General features: G+C 45.7%; 1 protein-coding gene across 1 annotated transcript in view; it reads right to left on the bottom strand.

Annotated features, from left to right (window-relative positions):
• The window catches only part of ANAPC1 (anaphase promoting complex subunit 1), a 771,271-nt gene that overhangs the window by 343,850 nt on the left and 409,376 nt on the right, over positions 1–18,045 (bottom strand). The window contains exons 21-23 of the mRNA XM_085611802.1: positions 17,655–17,733; positions 17,483–17,519; positions 17,257–17,327 (exon numbers count right to left, since the gene is read on the bottom strand). Of these exons, the coding sequence (XP_085467928.1) occupies positions 17,257–17,327; positions 17,483–17,519; positions 17,655–17,733 (187 nt within the window). The remainder of the gene's footprint in view (positions 1–17,256; positions 17,328–17,482; positions 17,520–17,654; positions 17,734–18,045) is intronic.

The raw sequence follows: 18,045 nt of genomic DNA, 5'->3' as shown, positions 1-18,045 counted from the left end.
AATGTCCTTACCAAAGCTTAATCTCAGGTGTTAGTTTATGGTAGGGGTAAAGAGAAACAAAAAGATGTTGAAGAAATAGGATAGATATGTCCCTCTGCTGATCTGCAGTGCACAAGTACTCAAATAAAGAGAAGGAGGGGGACAAGGAGCTTGATGAAGGTCCATTGCCTGTGCTCCCAAATGATGAATCAAAATAATATTTCAGACTGTGGGTGGCAGGTCGAAGGCTATCAACTGTCGCTACTCAATCTCCATGCAAGAAGGCGCAGCGTTGACATGTTTGGGAGGAGAACCCTCTTCTGCAGCTTAGACAGATGATCCTCTCGAAGGGGCAGCATGATCGGAGGGTCGATGGTCATGCTCAACAGTTTGGGATAGCAGACTCAGCATGCCCAATCCGGAGCCACAAGAATGACTTGGGCCCGGCTCTTCCAGATCTTCTTGAGAATTATGGGCAGGAGTGGTTTGTCTGGAAAGGCGTACAGGAGGCCTGAGCTCCACACGAGATGAAAAGCGCCTCCGAGAGAGAGCCGCCTTGAAAATTCCACGTGCAGAACTGTTGACATTTGCACATTCTCAGCGGTGGCAAACAGATCTAACCAAGGCTCTCCCTGCTTCTGAAAAATACCCAGCGCCACTCTGGATGGAGACACTAGTTGTGATCTGCTAGCCATCGTCGGCTGAGTCTGTCCGTTCTGGCATTCAGAGAACCTGCTAGATGTTGGACCACTAGGGATATGCCCCGCTGTTCCAGCCATGTCCAGAGACGCAGGTGCCTCCTGACAAAGGCACACAACCCAACCCCGCCCTGCTTGTTGCAGTACCACATGGAGGTGGTGTTGTCTGTGAAAACCTGCACTAGCCTTCCTTGGATAAAGGGTAGAAAGGCTTTTGATGCCAATCCGATCACTCGGAGTTCCAACAGGTTGATTTGGAGTCCAGATTCTGCCGGAGACCCGTATCCTCTGATCTCCACTTTCCCCAGATGGCTGCCCCATTCCAGGAGTGAAGCATCGGTCACTACTGTCAGATATGGTTGGGGAAGGGAAAGGAGTCTGCCAATGATCCAATTGCAATTCGTAAGCCATCACTTCAGGTCCTTGGCAGTTCCCTCTGAGATCTGGACCATGTTGGAGTGATTAACCTGATGCTGCAGCCGCTGGATCTTCAGGTCCCACTGCAGAGCCCGCATATGCCAACAGGCATGTGTCACATGCAGGAGGCCATAAGGACCAGCAGCCTCAGAGTCAGTCTCAACGAAATCCAGGATAGAGGCTGAAACATCAAAATCATAGCCGAAATATCCTTGACTCTCCGTTCGGGAGACTAGGCCCAAAACTGCACCGTGTCCAGAACAGTTCAGATGAAAGGGAGCGCCTGAGAGGAAGTCAGGTGTGACTTTGGCAAGTTGCCAGTGGACTCCAGCGAATACAGGAGGTCCTCCGTAGTCTGGAGGTGGGAGAAGACAGCATGGGGCGAGCCTACCTTCAAAAGCGAGTCATCAAGATAGTCTTTCCCCTATCACCCCTGATCTCCAAAAGATGAGCTGCAACCACCACCATCATCTTGGTGAACACCCGAGACACGCTGGTGAGGCCAAACAGGAACACAGCAAATTGAACATGCTTGTGGCCCACCGCAAACCACAGGTAACGCCTAGGGGCAGGCAGGACGAGAATGTGGAAGTATGCATCCTGCAAGCCCAACGCTACCATCCAGTCTCTAGGGCAGACAGGACCTGCGCTAGAGTGAGAATCTTGAATTTCTCCTTCTTGAGGAAGAAATTGAGAGAGCATAGGTCGATGATAGGATGAAGGCCTTCTTCCTTCTTGGGCACCAGAAAGTAGCAGGAATAGCAACCACGACCTACTTCTGGCACCAGCACTCTCTCTATTGCTTCTTTGGCCAAAACAGCCATCACTTTCTGGAGGAGAAGAGACAATTGGTCCTCTGTCAGCCTGTCGTAAGTGGGTGACGTGGAGGGAGGGGCAGCCTCAAAAGCAGAGGGAGGATCAAGTGGGTGACGTGGAGGGAGGGTCAGCCTCAAAAGCGGAGGGAGGATCCCCTTTGCACAATCTGAAAAACTCACCTGTCTGGTGCTATGGACTGCCAGGAGGGTATATGATGGCGAATCCTGCCGCAGAATGGGTGCACATGATAAGGGGGCAGACTAGGAGGGTTTGGAGGCTGCGGCTGCAAGGGGGGTTGGTGGACTGACCTGACTACTGGCCACCTGACCCACAGGCCGTTAGGAACAGTGTCCACGGCTATGCAGAAGCTGGAAAGTTTGAACAGCGACTGTGGCAGGTCAGGTAAAGACGCGGCTGCACGCCCTTTCCTTGGCTACCAAAGGAGCAAAAGGAGTATTAAGGGTAAAAAAGGGCCATATAAAGGCCCAAGGACCTGGCCGCAGCCCTGCTGCCCTTAAAGTCCTCCAGTGCCAAATTCGCCTTTTCTCGAAGAGACGGGAGCCATCGAAGGGCATGTCCATGAGTCAGAACGGGACATCCCCAGAAAAGTCAGTTGTCTTCAACCAGGTGTGGCATCACAGGGCCACTGTCAACGAAGCCTTTCTCCCTAGTGAGTAAGTGGTGTCAAGTCTACAATGGATGGTGAACTTCGCAGCATCCCGCCCATCAGCAATAGCATGTGAGACCATAGCCCAGGCCTCCTACAGGACTGTTTAGCACCTGTGCAACCATATCCCACAGCGGGTGGGAAGAGCAGCCCAAAAGGCACACAGTGTTCACAGACTACAGTGCCAAACTGTAGGTAAAAAACATCTTCTTTACAAGATTGTCCAGCCTTTTGGATTCCGTGTCCAGGGTGAGGTAGGGAACGCACCAGGATTTAGCTGGGACGTAGGGGCTTGGACAACCAAGCTCACCAGGGTAAGGTTGTTGGGTGAGGGAATTTGGGTCCTCTGGAACGAGCAGTTGCAGCAGGCAATCGTTCTGTTCACAGGAGCCTCTATGTTGGGCTTGAATTAAGTCCCTAGCAGGCTATCAGTAAGTGCCTCATTGAAAAGGAGAAGCGGTTATGATGGGGACCATCCTGGCTGAAGCACTTCCGTCAAGACATTAGTCTTGACTGCCAGCGAGGGCAAGCCAAGGTCGGGGTTCTCAGATGCCCTTCACACTACCACTGCGAATGAAGCTCCCTCCACCATAGCCAAAGTGGGAGGGGGGGAGCTGCCAGTATCTGCAGAAGTATTCAGTCCCATGACTTCACCAAGATCCTTAGCCCAGTCCAGTTGTTCCGCATAAGACAGGTATTCTTCAGCGTCCAGCGACCCCTCCCAATCCTCCCCTAATCCTAGCCAATAAGATAGGCCTAAGGTTTCAGCCCGGAAGGCATGGTACCAGTCAGTGCTGGACGATGTCCCTCTGGCTCCATGTCAGAGTCAGGGGTATGAATGGGGGTGGCACCGCGGAGAGAGTCAGCTTCGGAATCGGCATTGGGGAATGTCGAGGTGGCATGACTGGCGCCGATCCGAAATCTATTTCTGGATCCTTGGGGCCCGACTGGTGCTGAAGCCACTGGCATGGATCCAGTATGGGCCCTTCCCAAACCCGTAGGGCCTGAAGGCAGGGAGGAGGTAACGGGCCACCCAAAGATGAGGTGGATGGTCTCATAAAATTTTCTCAATTGAGCGGGAGCCTCTCTGGCTCCCGGAAACTCGGGGAGGCACAGAGCTGACCCAGACGATTGCTCAACCACAGAGCCAGGCCTCGAGTGGCGATGCTCCCTCGTCTCATCGGCCGACAGATGAACTGAAATCGAAGCACGCTTCAACAACTTCTTCTTCTAGGTGTTGGACCTACCTGAATGGCTTGACGACTTCGGGCACCACGACCACTCCTGGGACCCTCCTCTCGACCGGGACCTTTAAAGTTGCGGCGTTGCACGTTCAAGCCACCATATGCTTGAGGGATTGCTCCTTCAAAGCATTCTGGTGCATGGTGCCGCAGTTGGGGCAGGCCTTAGGGTTGTGGTCCTGCTCGAGGTGCTGGTCTGTCACCGACATCTGTTGGTGACCAGCGCTACAAGGCTTGAAGCCAGCCTTCTTCGATGACATCCCTGCCACACCAGGAGGTAAACCTCAAAAAAGACTTCAACAAAAGGCAAAAAACTAGCCACAAAGTGACTATGGGGTAGCATTTCTTGGATCTGCACGGGCTAGCACGGAAAGAAAAGAACTGACGTCTGAGCGTCTTGGTGGCGCCTATATAGGCCCCGCAAACGTCACTTCGGGTGTGGACGACTCCACGCAGAACCAAACTACACCACCTACCGGCTTGCATTGTTATGAAGATAAGGAATCTGCTGCTAGAAGTCTCTATCAGATCAAATAATACTACATATAGTTGCCTCTTTCATAGTGAATGGGTTCCGTGAAGGGTTTAGTTGGTGAAGGAAGAATGGCGCTCAAACATAACACACCAAGGGTCGAGTTTGAAGAGTAAATACGGTGCTGCAAGATCAGGGGAAAACAAACCCTGGCAGAAAAAGAACCCCTGCGAGTTCTGGCGTAGGAAACACCCACTTGAAATTGAAACAGGTTCTGCGCACACGTTAAATGTTATAAACAATGTTGTGAAACCATAGAGTACGGTAAAATACACAGGTGAGGTCAACACCAGAAATGTCTTTGTAATGGGATTTAATAGTGCGTTTCTTCAAATGGTTTGAAAAGGACAAACACAACCAGCCGACACGTGTTTCGTCAACGGGAAACAACCCGTGACTTTTCAGGGCTGGGAAGGACAACAAGGATACAAGGTAAAGAAACCAATTGGGTCAAAAGAAAATACATGGTGAGAAACGGCGCACGGCACCGAAAGGTGAAGACCCTAAAGGCATGGTGTGCAGGAGGTGACTAGCGGTAAAGGCGAACACAACATTACATAGTTACCAAGGATACGAAGTGATGGTGTACAAATAAGTAGTGCAAGGTGAGAAGAGGTGCGACAATTATTGAGGGAGGCCAAATAATTGTAAGGCATGAGGCTGGTCGCCTATGACAAGTGCAAAATCAGCAGGTGTCAAAAAGAGAACAAAAGTGGAGTCAAAAGCACATAAAAACAAATACACTGCCGAGGGTAAATTCAAAAAGAACTACATGGTGCAAGCAAGGTTACGAATTAAATGCGAAAAGCTTGAAAGAACGAGAAAAGGAGGAGCTGGGAGAGAGAAAACAGCACACAGTAGAAAACAGAGTCAGCGCGAGTAAGTGACAACCTAAATCAGAACGGTGCGGAGAGAGCCCCACCAGTGTCGGAAGCCAGTATTTAGTCAAGAAACTGAGAAGTGTGTGGGTGTTGTAGTAAACCAATAGCCACAAATGCGTCAAACGTCACAAATTCAAAACGTGCTAATCAGAGAAAAGGTTCCAATACAGTAAGTAAGGACAGTCAAATAAGAACATGAGGAAAAGGGAAAGCGAGAGCATAAAGAGATTAGACAAGCAGCGGGCATAAATGAAATAGGTAGAAGAGAGAATCTACCTGAGTGAGAATGACCATGGCTAATAAGGTAATCAGTAAGCGTATGTTCCAACGGTGGTCTGTAAAGGTAGAGGATGAGCGGAGACGCCACGGTCAAAGAAGCGGTAACTTCAGGGTAAATATCCGTAATAGGAATGGATGACGGATATGTCAATCCAAGGGTCGATCTGAGGGTAAAAGATAATGCAAAAGGGCAAAGAAAAGAGTGAGGGTGACGTGCCGTTGGGTACTGGTGAAGGCTTACCGTTGTGTTCAGGCAATCGGGGTGGAATCGTCTCGAGCTCTGTAGCGGGAGGAGACGAGCGAACAGGAAGTGAATAAATAGGAAACGGAGAAAGACTAGACCGTGTTAGGCATAGAGGGCGGACCGGAAGTGAGGGAGTATGGTCGGAGTGTGACCACCATGTACAGTGGAGTGGAAGTTAAAAAGGAGGGGTGGGCAACGTAAGAGGATTGAAAATTATAATAATAAGGAAGAGATATCAAAAAAGGAAGAAAAGCCAGGCAGCACAAAGGGGTGAGAGACAGCAAAGAGAGATGTAAGCTGTGCGTAAGGGCAGAAGTTAATGAATAAGACAGAAAAGAGCAAAATTTGCGTCACTGAAACCAGAAAAGACTGGAAAACACTTCAAGAGGTAATAAAAGTAATGTCAAGGTATGGTAGGTAGAGAAGAAAGAGCATCAAAGTGGCAGTGAGAAGAGTGAACGAGAGCCAACTGTAATATTCCTAGTACAAAAAGAAACTGAAAAAATCCTGGAATGAATGAAACAGAGTAAAAGAGTAAAACAGAGGGAAGCCACAAGAGAGAAACCAGCAATCAGAGATAGCGCTGGATAGTAATGCGAAAAAATTCAATAAAGACCAAATGGGCTGGAAAAGAAGGAAAACGGTACAGAGGCAATCAACGTAAAATACGGCAGTATAGGGTGAAATACACATGCAACAAAGTGCAAATGATAAGCGAAAACATGATACAAAGCTCAGGGTATAATTACAAAAGAATCATTCAAAACAAAATAATGAGAGAGAGTTCAGCATAGTATCCTTGTTAACTATGTAATGTTGTGTTCGCCTTTACCGCTAGTCACCTCCTGCACACCATGCCTTTAGGGTCTTCACCTTTCGGTGCCGTGCGCCGTTTCTCACGATGTATTTTCTTTTGACCCAATTGGTTTCTTTACTTTGTTTCCTTGTTGTCCTTCCCAGCCCTGAAGAGTCACGGGTTGTTTCCCGTTGACGAAACACGTGTCGGCTGGTTGTGTTTGTCCTTTTCAAACCATTTGAAGAAACGCACTATTAAATCCCATTACAAAGACATTTCTGGTGTTGACCTCAACTGTGTATTTTACCGTACTCTATGGTTTCACAACATTGTTTATATCCTTTAACGTGTGCGCAGAACCTGTTTCAGCCTCTTTCATAGTGGTTCTTAATATGATATGCAATCTCATTGTAGGAATATTTATAATTGCACCTGTTACATCAAGGGTGACATCAGGAGTATTGCATTTGGTGCGAGTTATGGATTGAAGTCTGAAACATAAATTGCAATTTCATTGACAATTTGGAAGGAACTACACTCCTCCCCCCCCAAAAGTAAACAAGGACGTTATAGTTAGGAAACGGAAATAAAAAAACCTTAGAAATTCTCTGAAAAAAACGAAGGTTACAAGGACGTTTTAATTCGGCTCACATTTCACTTGTTCAAAACCAAAGAAATTTAGCAGTTACAGTTACCTGAGCTAACTATATCTAACGGCCCGCAATGGACTGCTTATAAACTCACATATTGCATCACTCATGGCATGGTCATGCCACTCAATGTTCTGCTTGAAACGTGGAGTTTGGCAAAAACTCTGCCAACTCGCCAGCAGAGCGTAGTTTGCCAGAGCACTCACCCCTAGTGTCAGCAATCACGCAGTGGGAGACTTAATTGTGGCAACAATAGGGTTTCATGGCCCTAAGTACTTTCAGCACCCAAGTGGACTTCATCCACCAAATCGGTAGTGTGACAGGAGGCCCCTTTGCAGAGTGGTTGAGAAAGGCGGCGGGGCCTTCGAAGAGGTCTCAGCAATCCCTCTGTTGGGGACAAACTTGTGGCAACAATAGGGGTTCTTGGCCCACAACTACTCTCAGCACCCAATGGGAATTCATCCCCCAAACAGTAGTGTGCCAGAAGGCCCCTCTACAGAGTGGTTGAGAAAGAGGGGCGGGACCTCTGACAAGGTCTTAGCAATCTCTCTGTAGGGGACTTACTTGTGGCAAAAATAGGTGTTCTTGGCCCCAAACGACCCTCAGCAGCCGAGGGTACTTCATCCTCCAACCAATAGTGTGTCAGGAGACCCCTTTGCAGAGAGGTTAAGAAAGGGACGGGCCTCTGACAAGGTCTCAGCAATCCCGCTGTGATAGACTTACTTGTAGCAACAACAGGGGTTATTGGCCCCCCAACGACCATCAGCAGCCAAGGGGTTCAATCCCCCACCAGTAGTGCGCCTAGAGGCTGCTTTGCAGAGTGGTTGAGAAAAAGGACTGGTTTCTGACCTTTATTCCGCCTTTTTGCATGTTTCTGACCTTTATTTTGCCTCTTTTCTGTTTGATTCCGACATTTACTCACCATCTTTCTGATAATTTCTCACCTTTTATTGTCTCTTTCTGCTCATTTCTGACCTTTATCTTGCCTCTTTCAGTTAGTTTCTGACCTTTATTCAGCCTCTTTCTGCTAGTTTCTTACATTTATTCTACCTTTTTCTGCTCGTTTCTGACATTTATTCTGCCTCTTTCTGCAAGTTTCTCATCTCTATTTTGCCTCTTTTTGCTCGTTAATGAACTCTACTGGGCCTCTTTCTGCTTGTTTATGAGCTCTATTCTCCCTCTTTCTGGTCGTTGCGGAATTTTTTTTGCCTCTGTGCTCGTTTCTCACCTTTATTTTGCCTCTTTCTACTCGTTGCTTTCCTTTATTTTGGCTCTTTCTGCTAGTTTCTCGCCTATATTTTGCCGCTTGCTGCTGGTTTCTGACCTCTATGTTGCCTCTTTTTGCTTGTTTCTGACCTGTATTCTGCTTTTTCATGCTCCTTTCAGACCTTTTTGTGCCTCTTTCTGCCCATTTTTGACATTTATTGTGCTTTTTTTGCCCGTTTGGGACTTTTATTCTGCCAATTCCTGCTAACTTCGGACATCTAATCTGTCTCTTTCTACTTTTTTCTGACCTTTATTCTGCCTCCTTCTGCCCTCTATTCTACCTCTTGCTGCTTGTTTCTCACATTTATTTAGCCTCTTTCTGCTTGTTGCTGACCTGAATTCTGCCTCTTTCTGCCAGTTTCTGACCTTTATTGTGCCTCTTCTGGTTGTTTCTCACCTTTATCTGGTCTCTTTCTGTTCGTTGCTTACTTTTATTTGGCATCTTTCTGCTAGTTTCCGACCTTTATTCTGCCTCTTGCTGCTCGTTTCTGACCTCTATTTTGTCTCTTTGCGCACGTTTCTGACATTTATTCTTCCTTTTTCTGCTAGTTTCTCATCTTTATTGTGCCTCTTTCTGCTAGTTTCTGAACTCTATAGTGCCTCCTTCTGGTCGTCTCTGACCTCTAATCAGCCTCTTTCTGCTCATTGCGGACCTTTATTTTCCTCTTTGTGCTTACTTCTAACCTTTATTTTGCCTCTTGCTGCTGCTTTCTGACCTCTATTTTGCCTCTTACTGCTCGTTTATGACCTTCATTCTGCCTTTTTCTGCTCTGTTCTGACCTCAATTCTGCCTCTTTCTGCTCCCGTCTGACCCTTATTCTGCCACTTTCTGCTCGTTTCTGACTTCGATTCTGACTCTTGTAGCTCATTTCTGACCTCTATTCTGTCTCTTTCTGCTCGTTTCTGACCTCTAGTCTGCTTCTTGTTGTTTCTCACCTTTATTTTGCCTCTTGTTGCTGGTTTTTAGCTCTATATTGCCTCGTTCTGCTCCCTTCGTACCTTTCTTCTGCTTTTTCTGCTCCCTTCTGACCTTTATTAAGACTCTTTCTGCTTGTTTCTGACATTTACTTTGCCTCTTTCTGCTTGTTACTGACCTTTATTCTGCCTCTTTCTGCTCGTTTCGGACCTGAATTCTGCATCTTCGTTAGTTTCTGACCTTTATTCTGCCTCTTTCTGTTAGTTTATGATCTCTATTCTGCCTCTTGCAGCTCATTTCTGACATTTATTCTGCTTTTTTTTTCTTCGGATCTTCACTCTGCCTCTTGCTCTTCATTTCTCACCTTTATTTAACCTCTCTGTGTGTTGCTGACCTGCATTCTGCCTCTTTCTGCTTGTTTGTGACCTCTATTCTGCCTCTTTCGGCTCATTTCTCACCTTTAACGTGCCTCTTTCTGACCTTTATTCTGCCTATTTCTGCACTGCCCAAGAACCGCAGGGGGAGCGTCAAGGCCCCCGCGGTCCCAGCCAGCTTGCCGCCTCCTGCGGGAGCCAGCATTGCTTTTACACACAGGGAGCTGCATGTGAGTGAAAGCAATTTTCATAACTCTTGATTGCTGAAAGCAGAGTGTTTGCTGTGACTTGGCAGGAGTTAAAGCTACAGAAAATAGCAATGTCCTGGGGAGGGCACCAAACATAGGAGGAGCCGGCCCTGAGGGGGGGGTGGCGGTCCACAGGGCCATCTATGGCTCCAGGAAGTGAGCCATGTGCCCCCTACATTGCAGTACTTAGCGCCGGGGAGGTGTTGGTTCCTGGGTTTGCGGGGGGAACGGCAACACCCCCCCCTACTTAAATGAATGGCCCCTGAGACGTGGCGGTCCCCAGGGATGACCACGGCCAAACACATTAATTTGATGTTTAGCCCTAGAGAGGTGGTGGTGTCCGGGGCCCATGTGGACCAAGCGGACCCGCCCATATACATATTTATAAGTGGCCCGGAGTGAGAGTGGTCCCAGAGGCTGCCGAGTGGAAACCCCCACATACATATAAAGCAATGCCCCTGGAAGGTGGTGGTCCCTGGGGCTTTCATAAGCTCTAGGAGGGGGGCCCTGTCCGCCCCTGCTCCTATTTTTTTATATGTCTCTGGGACCTGGCCAACCCAGGGGGTTATTTAAAAGCAAGTTTAGGAGCCTGTGCTTTTTTTAATTTTTGAAATTTTCCAGCAAATTCGCAAATATTGCATTTTCACAGCAATTTGAAAAAAAATGGTTTCAAGCCATGGCGGGGCCTCAGGGGCACCCCAAGACCAAGGGCTTGGGGGTCAGGGTATTCCTTCCCTGCCCCGTTTTCTTTTACCTTTTTTGGGGGGGACTCGGCTAAAGCAGATTCCCAGGATGGCTGCCAACACTTCCTGGTTGAAGTGTTGGCAGCCAATTAGAGCTCTGCATTTCCCCACATGAGCTTGTTATTGTTCGCAAAGTCGTTGCGGCCACAGATCTCACTAACTTTATTCCCTTAAATTTCTCAAAAACTACAGAATAGATTTACACCAAATAACTGAAAGCATGATCTGTAAAACCCAAACTTTTCTGCCAAATTTTTGCTTCTAGCTGTAGGTTTGACTAAAGGTCCAATAGGAATTAACATGTGAAATGCACTTATTTTGACTCCCCTCTTTTTCTCGGCCCCTACTTCACAGATCGCCCCGGAACTTTCTATGCACAACAAGATTCACCAGTGCATTTTTTGGGAAAATTTCGTGAAGATTCATCAAACGGCGCTAAAGATATAGGCAAGACAAAAACGCTTTTTCTATGGAAGCATAGGCCTAACTATAACTAGCTACTGGCAACCGCAGGAAGAAAGTATACATGTATATATTATTATCGTCAGTAGGTTGTCATAGTTAGGACCTAAGGCCTGATTAAGTTATTGGTGGGACCAAGGAGATTTTAAGCAACCTGAGCCAGATTCTAGGCCGAGTAGGCCAAACACTGGGTGAGCCAGATGGTGCGGTGGGGGGGGCGGGGGGGGGGGGGGCGGGGTAGTTATGATTTACTGTTTTTATTGTCTACTAACCTGCACCTGCCACATGGCGCAGATTGTATGCTAAAATGCAAAAGTCACACGCCTGGGATCACTTACCACCCGCCCCTTTTCAATGTATTTTATATGCTAGTCCTAGGAACGCTATGCTCCCCATGTTGGGAAACAGTATGTTGTCTGTAATAATAATCATTTCAGGTGCTATGTCTTGAGAAAATCAATAAAATATGTTTTAAAAAAAAGTTGCTGGTGAGATAGCGAGGGAGTGGGCTTTTTTGCGGTCTTTCTCCCTGCCTGGCCAGATTAAGATGTTGGCTGGCAATGGGAGAAAAACCACTGCAGTCCCGCCGACTCCACCAGGACTTCGCTTTCTGCCCCTACAGCAGGATGGGCTGTAGGAGGCGGCGGTGGGATTTCCGCCCCCTACATTTAGATGTGGCCTATTTCGTAGGGAATTCCTCCAGGAATCCTCCTACTTCAGATCAGTGGAATGGGTAGAAAAAGGGTGAAAACTCAACTTTTTCAGGATTCAGGCTGCGGTTTTGTCCTACTCCACTTCGCTCAGGTCCTCCCTGTCCTGCTGCACCTTGACCGAGACGGGCCAGCACCCAGTTTCGATGGACTCGAAGGTAGGTGTTTGTGGTGTGTGGTTATACATTGCATGCATGGTGTGTGTATGTTTGTGGGGTGCAATGCAGAATGTAAACATAATGGTCACAACACATCACCTACATTTGTCTTACATATTAAAAAAAATTATTTACCTGTCTTTTTACCACCACGGTCGTCCCCATCAGTCCTACGCCAAATGGACATCGGCAGCCCAACAGGAACATCCAAATCTGCTCGGCAAAACCCCGCCGTCGAGGCGGCGATGGCGGGTGGTACGCCAACACAGAAGACCGCTGCAGAGACAGCCTTCTGTGTATCGCCTATACACCTAAATGCGCTGGGCAGAACAATGTCAGCTCGGTGGAGTACTTGATTTCGCCGCAGCGGCAGACTGGCAATAAGACCACCAGGATACAAATCAGGCCCCTAGTTTCGATAGATAAAGCATTTTTTTGTTTTGCCAATAACTTCCATTAAGATCAATGGGATCACCGTTTCCCTCAGAACCTGGGTATTGACATACAAAGCTACAAGTGGTTCCGGTGGGTAAGCACCAGGGGGTTCTTATTTAGAACCAACCCGTTTCTTCAAACACCCATTAATTATAATAAACAACCTTGAATGCACCACATCTCCAACAACTTAGCCAATATACATGAATTTATTTAAATTGATTTGCTGTCTTTCTCATAGAAAAGAAAAAAAAACTGTCTCATGTCCAGGCTCACTATAGCTAGAAATTAAAAAGACAAGTGCATGTTACAGTGAAAGACCAGAGGAGAACAGAGCATCTATGTTATTGTTTTGATTATGTTTGAATCTGAAATGTCACGTATTTCACTTCTTTTCACTTCAGTCACTTATTGAATTGTCTCCGTATTGTTATTGTGTCTTTTTGTTTGACAGCCCGTATTTATTGACTTTGCAAAATTGTTTTATGTGGATTTTTTTCCCATGAGAAAGACAGCAAATAAATTTAAAGAAATAAATAAATGTATGTATATTTCCTAAATTGTTGGAGGTGTGATGCATTCAAGATTGTTTATAATAATTAATGTTTGTTTGAAGAAACGGTTTGGTTCAAAATAAGCACTCCCTGGTGCTTACCCAACGGAACCAACGGAACCACTTGTAGCTTTCTAGTGCCAATAACTTCAGCACCATTTGTCGAATCTTCACAACATTTTCAAAACTAGTAAGTAACTTACTTTGGCTGCTGTGTGGAATGTTTCGGGGTGAATCGTCAAGTGGGGGCCAAGTAAAAGAGTGGGCCTAAATGTTTTTCCCCCATGCAATATCCCATAAGGATTTTAGACACAACTACAGGCCGAACCGCTGAACGGAAATAAGCCACATTTGGCAGAAAGCTAAATCTTGGTCCAGAGTACTTTTGGAGTTATTAAAGGTAAATAAATTTGTATTTTAGGGGACGGGACTCCAAAGAAAAAAGGCGACAAAAATAAAAGAAGGGGGCTGGGTAGGAATACCCTGACCCCCCCCCCCCCCCCCCCACCCCCAGGCCTGGTGGTAGGGTATCCCAGAAACCCAGCAAGGCCCAAAACTTTTTTTTTTTTTTTTTAATTACCACGAGTTTACAGCGGATCCACTGTAAACCAAATAATTAAAAACCAAGCTTGGACTCCGGCGCTTGTTTGTTATATGCCCCCGGGTGGTCCAGGTTCCGAGGGTGTATTTATTCATATAACTGGAACCGTTTTAAGCTCCAGGAACCACCACCTCCCTGGGGCCTGGCCATTTATTAAAAGGCAGAGGGAGCTGCACAGCCCGCCTTCCAGGGCCGTTTTTGGTCACGGGGACCACCACCCTCCATGGCACAGCCATGCACAAGGAAAAGGAGGGGAGCAGTGGCTGTCTTTCTATTTTATGAAAAGGGAAATTCCAAATGAAAAATCATTAAGCCTCTGGTCACTGCATTTGGCGTCACAGACCGCAGTGACCACTTTTGGGAAAGGACTACTTTTCTGGATCATTGGCAGGCTTCATACCAGAGTAACCAGATGCTTAATGATTTTTCATTTGGGTTTTCCCTTTTCATATAATAGAAAGACAACAGTGGAAAATCTCTTGGCTTGCATGCCTCCATTGGGTGAAACATGTGTTGGCAAGTTGTGGAGTCAGTCTTGATCATATACAAAATGTGATTAATAACGACTCTTAAAGCAAAGAAAAATAAAGCAACCTATTGTGAAGAATGTGATGGAATTATCCAGCTCAGTGTTTTTTGCAGGAGCCTTGATCTATCGGCCTCCAGGGGCAAGTCTTGACTTTTTAGACACCCTTGCTGAAAGTCTTAGTGCCCGGATAGCAAGATATTCAAACTTTACCATACTAGGGGACTTTAATCTTCATTTGGAAGCAGATAACTCCCCACCTACAAAATACTTTCTGGAAGCTACAGAAACGCTAGGACTAAAGCAGCTGATAACAGGCCCTACACATGAGGCTGGACATACCCTAGACGGAATCTGTACGAATTCCAACAAACTTACAGTGGATACTCTGGCCACACTAACCTGGTCTGACCATAAGTTCATCCCTTTCGGGATCGCAGACATCACTATATATGCAGTGAAACAAAATCCCGACCAACTCCGTAAAATTATCAAAAGGAAATGGAACAAAATGTTAACAAGTCCTTATTTGCACACTTTGGCAGAATCAAGTAAACCCACACTAACAGGGGACCCTGTACTTGACACGAATATTTTTATTAATGATTGGATGCCCGTGTTAGCCAACAAAATGGCACCGGTGGCCACACTTAGTAGAGCCTCCCTGGGGAAAACCTCAGCACCTTGGTTCACTCCTCAGCTCAAAGAGCTACAAGTCAAATGCAGGAAGTGGGAGCGAAAATAGAGGGTGCACTATAATAACAATGATCGTATTATCTTCAGAGCAGCACTGAAAGAATATCATAGGAAGATCAAACGTGAAAAGAAAGTTCACTATACTAACCTTAAGCAGGCAGCGTCTAATCAAAAAATGTTTTTTAAAATTGTAGAATACTTTACCCACCCTAAGATGTTCAATCAGGAAATTCCCCCGTCACTTAGCGGACTACTTTGATGAAAAGGTCAGAGACCTTAGAAAGGATTTTAAATTAACAGATACACCATCTACAGACAGTTCAAATCAAAATCTAGAAAATAGACCAATGCTAAACCATTTTAAGGAGATCATCCTCGAACAGTCCAGACACGCTATCTTGACATGCAAATCAGGCTCTCCAGGCGATCCCTGCCCCCCAAAAATTCTACATGCACTGATTGATACTATTAATCCAATTATTAATCAGATCATCAACTCTTCACTTAGACGGGCTGTAGTACCAGACAGCTGGGAAACTGCCTCGGTTAAACCACTCCAAAAAAAACACCTCCCGGATCCAACTACCTTGGCCAATCTTAGACCCATCTCTTTACTGCCCTGCTTAAGCAAGATAACGGACAAACTTGTAAACAAGCAATTAAATGACTTTCTCCTATTAAACAACGTGTTACACCCCAGGCAATCAGGTTTCAAGGCTGGGCATTCAACAGACTCAGCACTGCTACACACTGCGGAGAAGCTAAAATTCACACTGGATCAAGGAAAGATGGCAGTTCTGATTCTGTTGGAATCTCTGCCGCATTCAACAATGTTTCCCATGTTGTTCTGGGTAAACAGCTAAGAAGAGCAGGGATCTCACAGAAAGCATTGGCTTGGCTAACTTAATTCCTGAGGAACAGAAGACAATCAGTAACACTCTGCAATTGCACTTCAACAGAGAAGCAGCTGCTCTCGGGTGTGCTTCAGGGCTCAATTTAGAGCCCCACACTTTTTAACATATATATGGTGCCCCTGCTAGACCTGGTATCATCCTTTGACATCGAGACTGTGTCTTACGCTGATTATACACAGCTCATCCTTATCCTGGATAAAGAATCCACAGCAGCAGAAGAAAATTTCCAACAATGTCTCTCTGCTGTCTTCGAATGGATGAAGACCAATCATTTTAAGTGCAACAGCCAAAAGATGGAAATTCTGTTGCTGGGAAAATGTAATATCTTCACACCCAAAATGTGGTGGCCAACAGACGCAGCCCCACCCCCACATACAGTGGACACTTCCAAAAATCTAGGAGTCCGATTTGATACTTCCCTCTCCTTTCATCGGCAGGCATTGTCAGTAGCAGGAACCTGTTTTCATTGGATAAAAACGCTGAAAAAATTCTTTGACCTCCTCCCAGCCATAGCTCGCAAGTTCGTGGCAGTGGCTTTGATCTTATCACGCCTAGATCATTGTAACAGTCTCTATGCAGGATTAAAGAAGAGTACTCTGAAAAAGCTGCAGACTGTACAAATTGCAGCAGCCCGAATGGTACTGAAATGACCAAAGGGGTCATCTGGCTCTGAGGCCCTCCAAATCCTCCACTGGCTACCAATACACAAGAAAATTCTCTTCAAAATCCTTGTGATAACTTTCAGAACTGTAAAATAAAGCGGCCCCAAATACCTCAGGACCAGATTAAAAGCCTATGTACCTGCACGTAATTTGAGATCCTCCACGGAAAATCTGCTAGTTACCCCCCCCATTTCCGTCTGAAGTCCAAAGGAGGAAAATCTATGGCTGTACTGGGAACAAAAGCTTGGAACTATTTACCCACCCAACTGAGACTTACACAGATGGAGTTCATGTTTAAGAAAAGACTGAAAACCTGGATCTTCACAGTTCCAGATAGTCTGGCCCTGTCCCTTATCTGACCATTGCAACATTAGAGATTCACACTCTTTGACACTCAGTCTACCCGTTTCCAGCGCCAAGATGCTCCATTGGAGTGAAAGCCAGCGCTTTACAAATGACATCATTCATTCCTCTTTATTCACGCATTGGGTGCACATTGACTCTCACTGAATTTGACCTATTTGAAGAAACCTTTGAAATTCTGGGGGATACACTCATTTTGTCTAATATAAGCAAAATACTTGTATGGTTTTACAATTGTCCTGCTGCGCAAGATTAGACATGTGTGGCTGGGGTAGAGGATGCAAAATATCATTGTTGCTATGGGGAAGGGAGTCAGAGCACAACTCCTTGCGTCTAGTATTCCTATGCACACACATAATTTATTAGGGGGCCAAGCACATTAGTAATGGTAATACTGACACATTTTACTTTAAAAACAAAGAGTCTCACCTACAGTGGTCATCCAGACAACCAATTTCTCAGAGAGGCTGGAGACACAGGTGTTTTGTTTGAAACTTAGCCTGCCAAAGAAAAGTATCAACACATTATCAACACATTATCAACACACACACACACACACACACACACACACACACACACACACACACACACACACACACACACACACACACACACACACACACACACACACCTCTCTAAATAATGCCATAATTACCGTTTATTATCCTGTTCCTTTAGCTGTTTTCTTTGTCCTAGCAAAGAAAGAAAAACATTTTTCTATTGGGATCTTCACATACTTTGTGCACACCCGTGTCAAAAGCATTAGGCCTGAATGTGTTGTAAAGTAGTTTATAATTAATCATAATTATGCAAAAAAGTAAACGTACCTGCAGTTATTTTAGACAAATACTTTGATGACTCATTTAAAAGAGCATTCTCATCACCTAGGATGTACAAAGCAACACTCTGTAGGGGAGGAAAATAAGAAATGTTTAAACCCAGCATCATACAATTATCGTCTCTCCTGCACCCTGTGACTTTATGCAAACATTTCTTTAGGGACAGGATATTCAACAAGGTCATGGTTCTTTATTTTAATATCCCCATGACTACTTATGTCTCCCATTAAGTCTCAATTGTTCACAAAATGCATTAACGTTAGTGGTTTTAAGTTTAATTTATTTTAACCACCATTTTAACGCCTTCTTATATTTTATGCATGTTTGATAAATATTAATCAAAAATAGGAATTGAATTCAGCAGAGTTTTACTATATTT

The sequence above is a fragment of the Triturus cristatus genome, chromosome 6 (genome assembly GCF_964204655.1).
Source record: "Triturus cristatus chromosome 6, aTriCri1.1, whole genome shotgun sequence".
NCBI lineage: Eukaryota > Metazoa > Chordata > Amphibia > Caudata > Salamandridae > Triturus > Triturus cristatus.
Note: the sequence above shows the minus strand (reverse complement) of the source record. Positions and strands in the feature narration are given on the sequence as shown.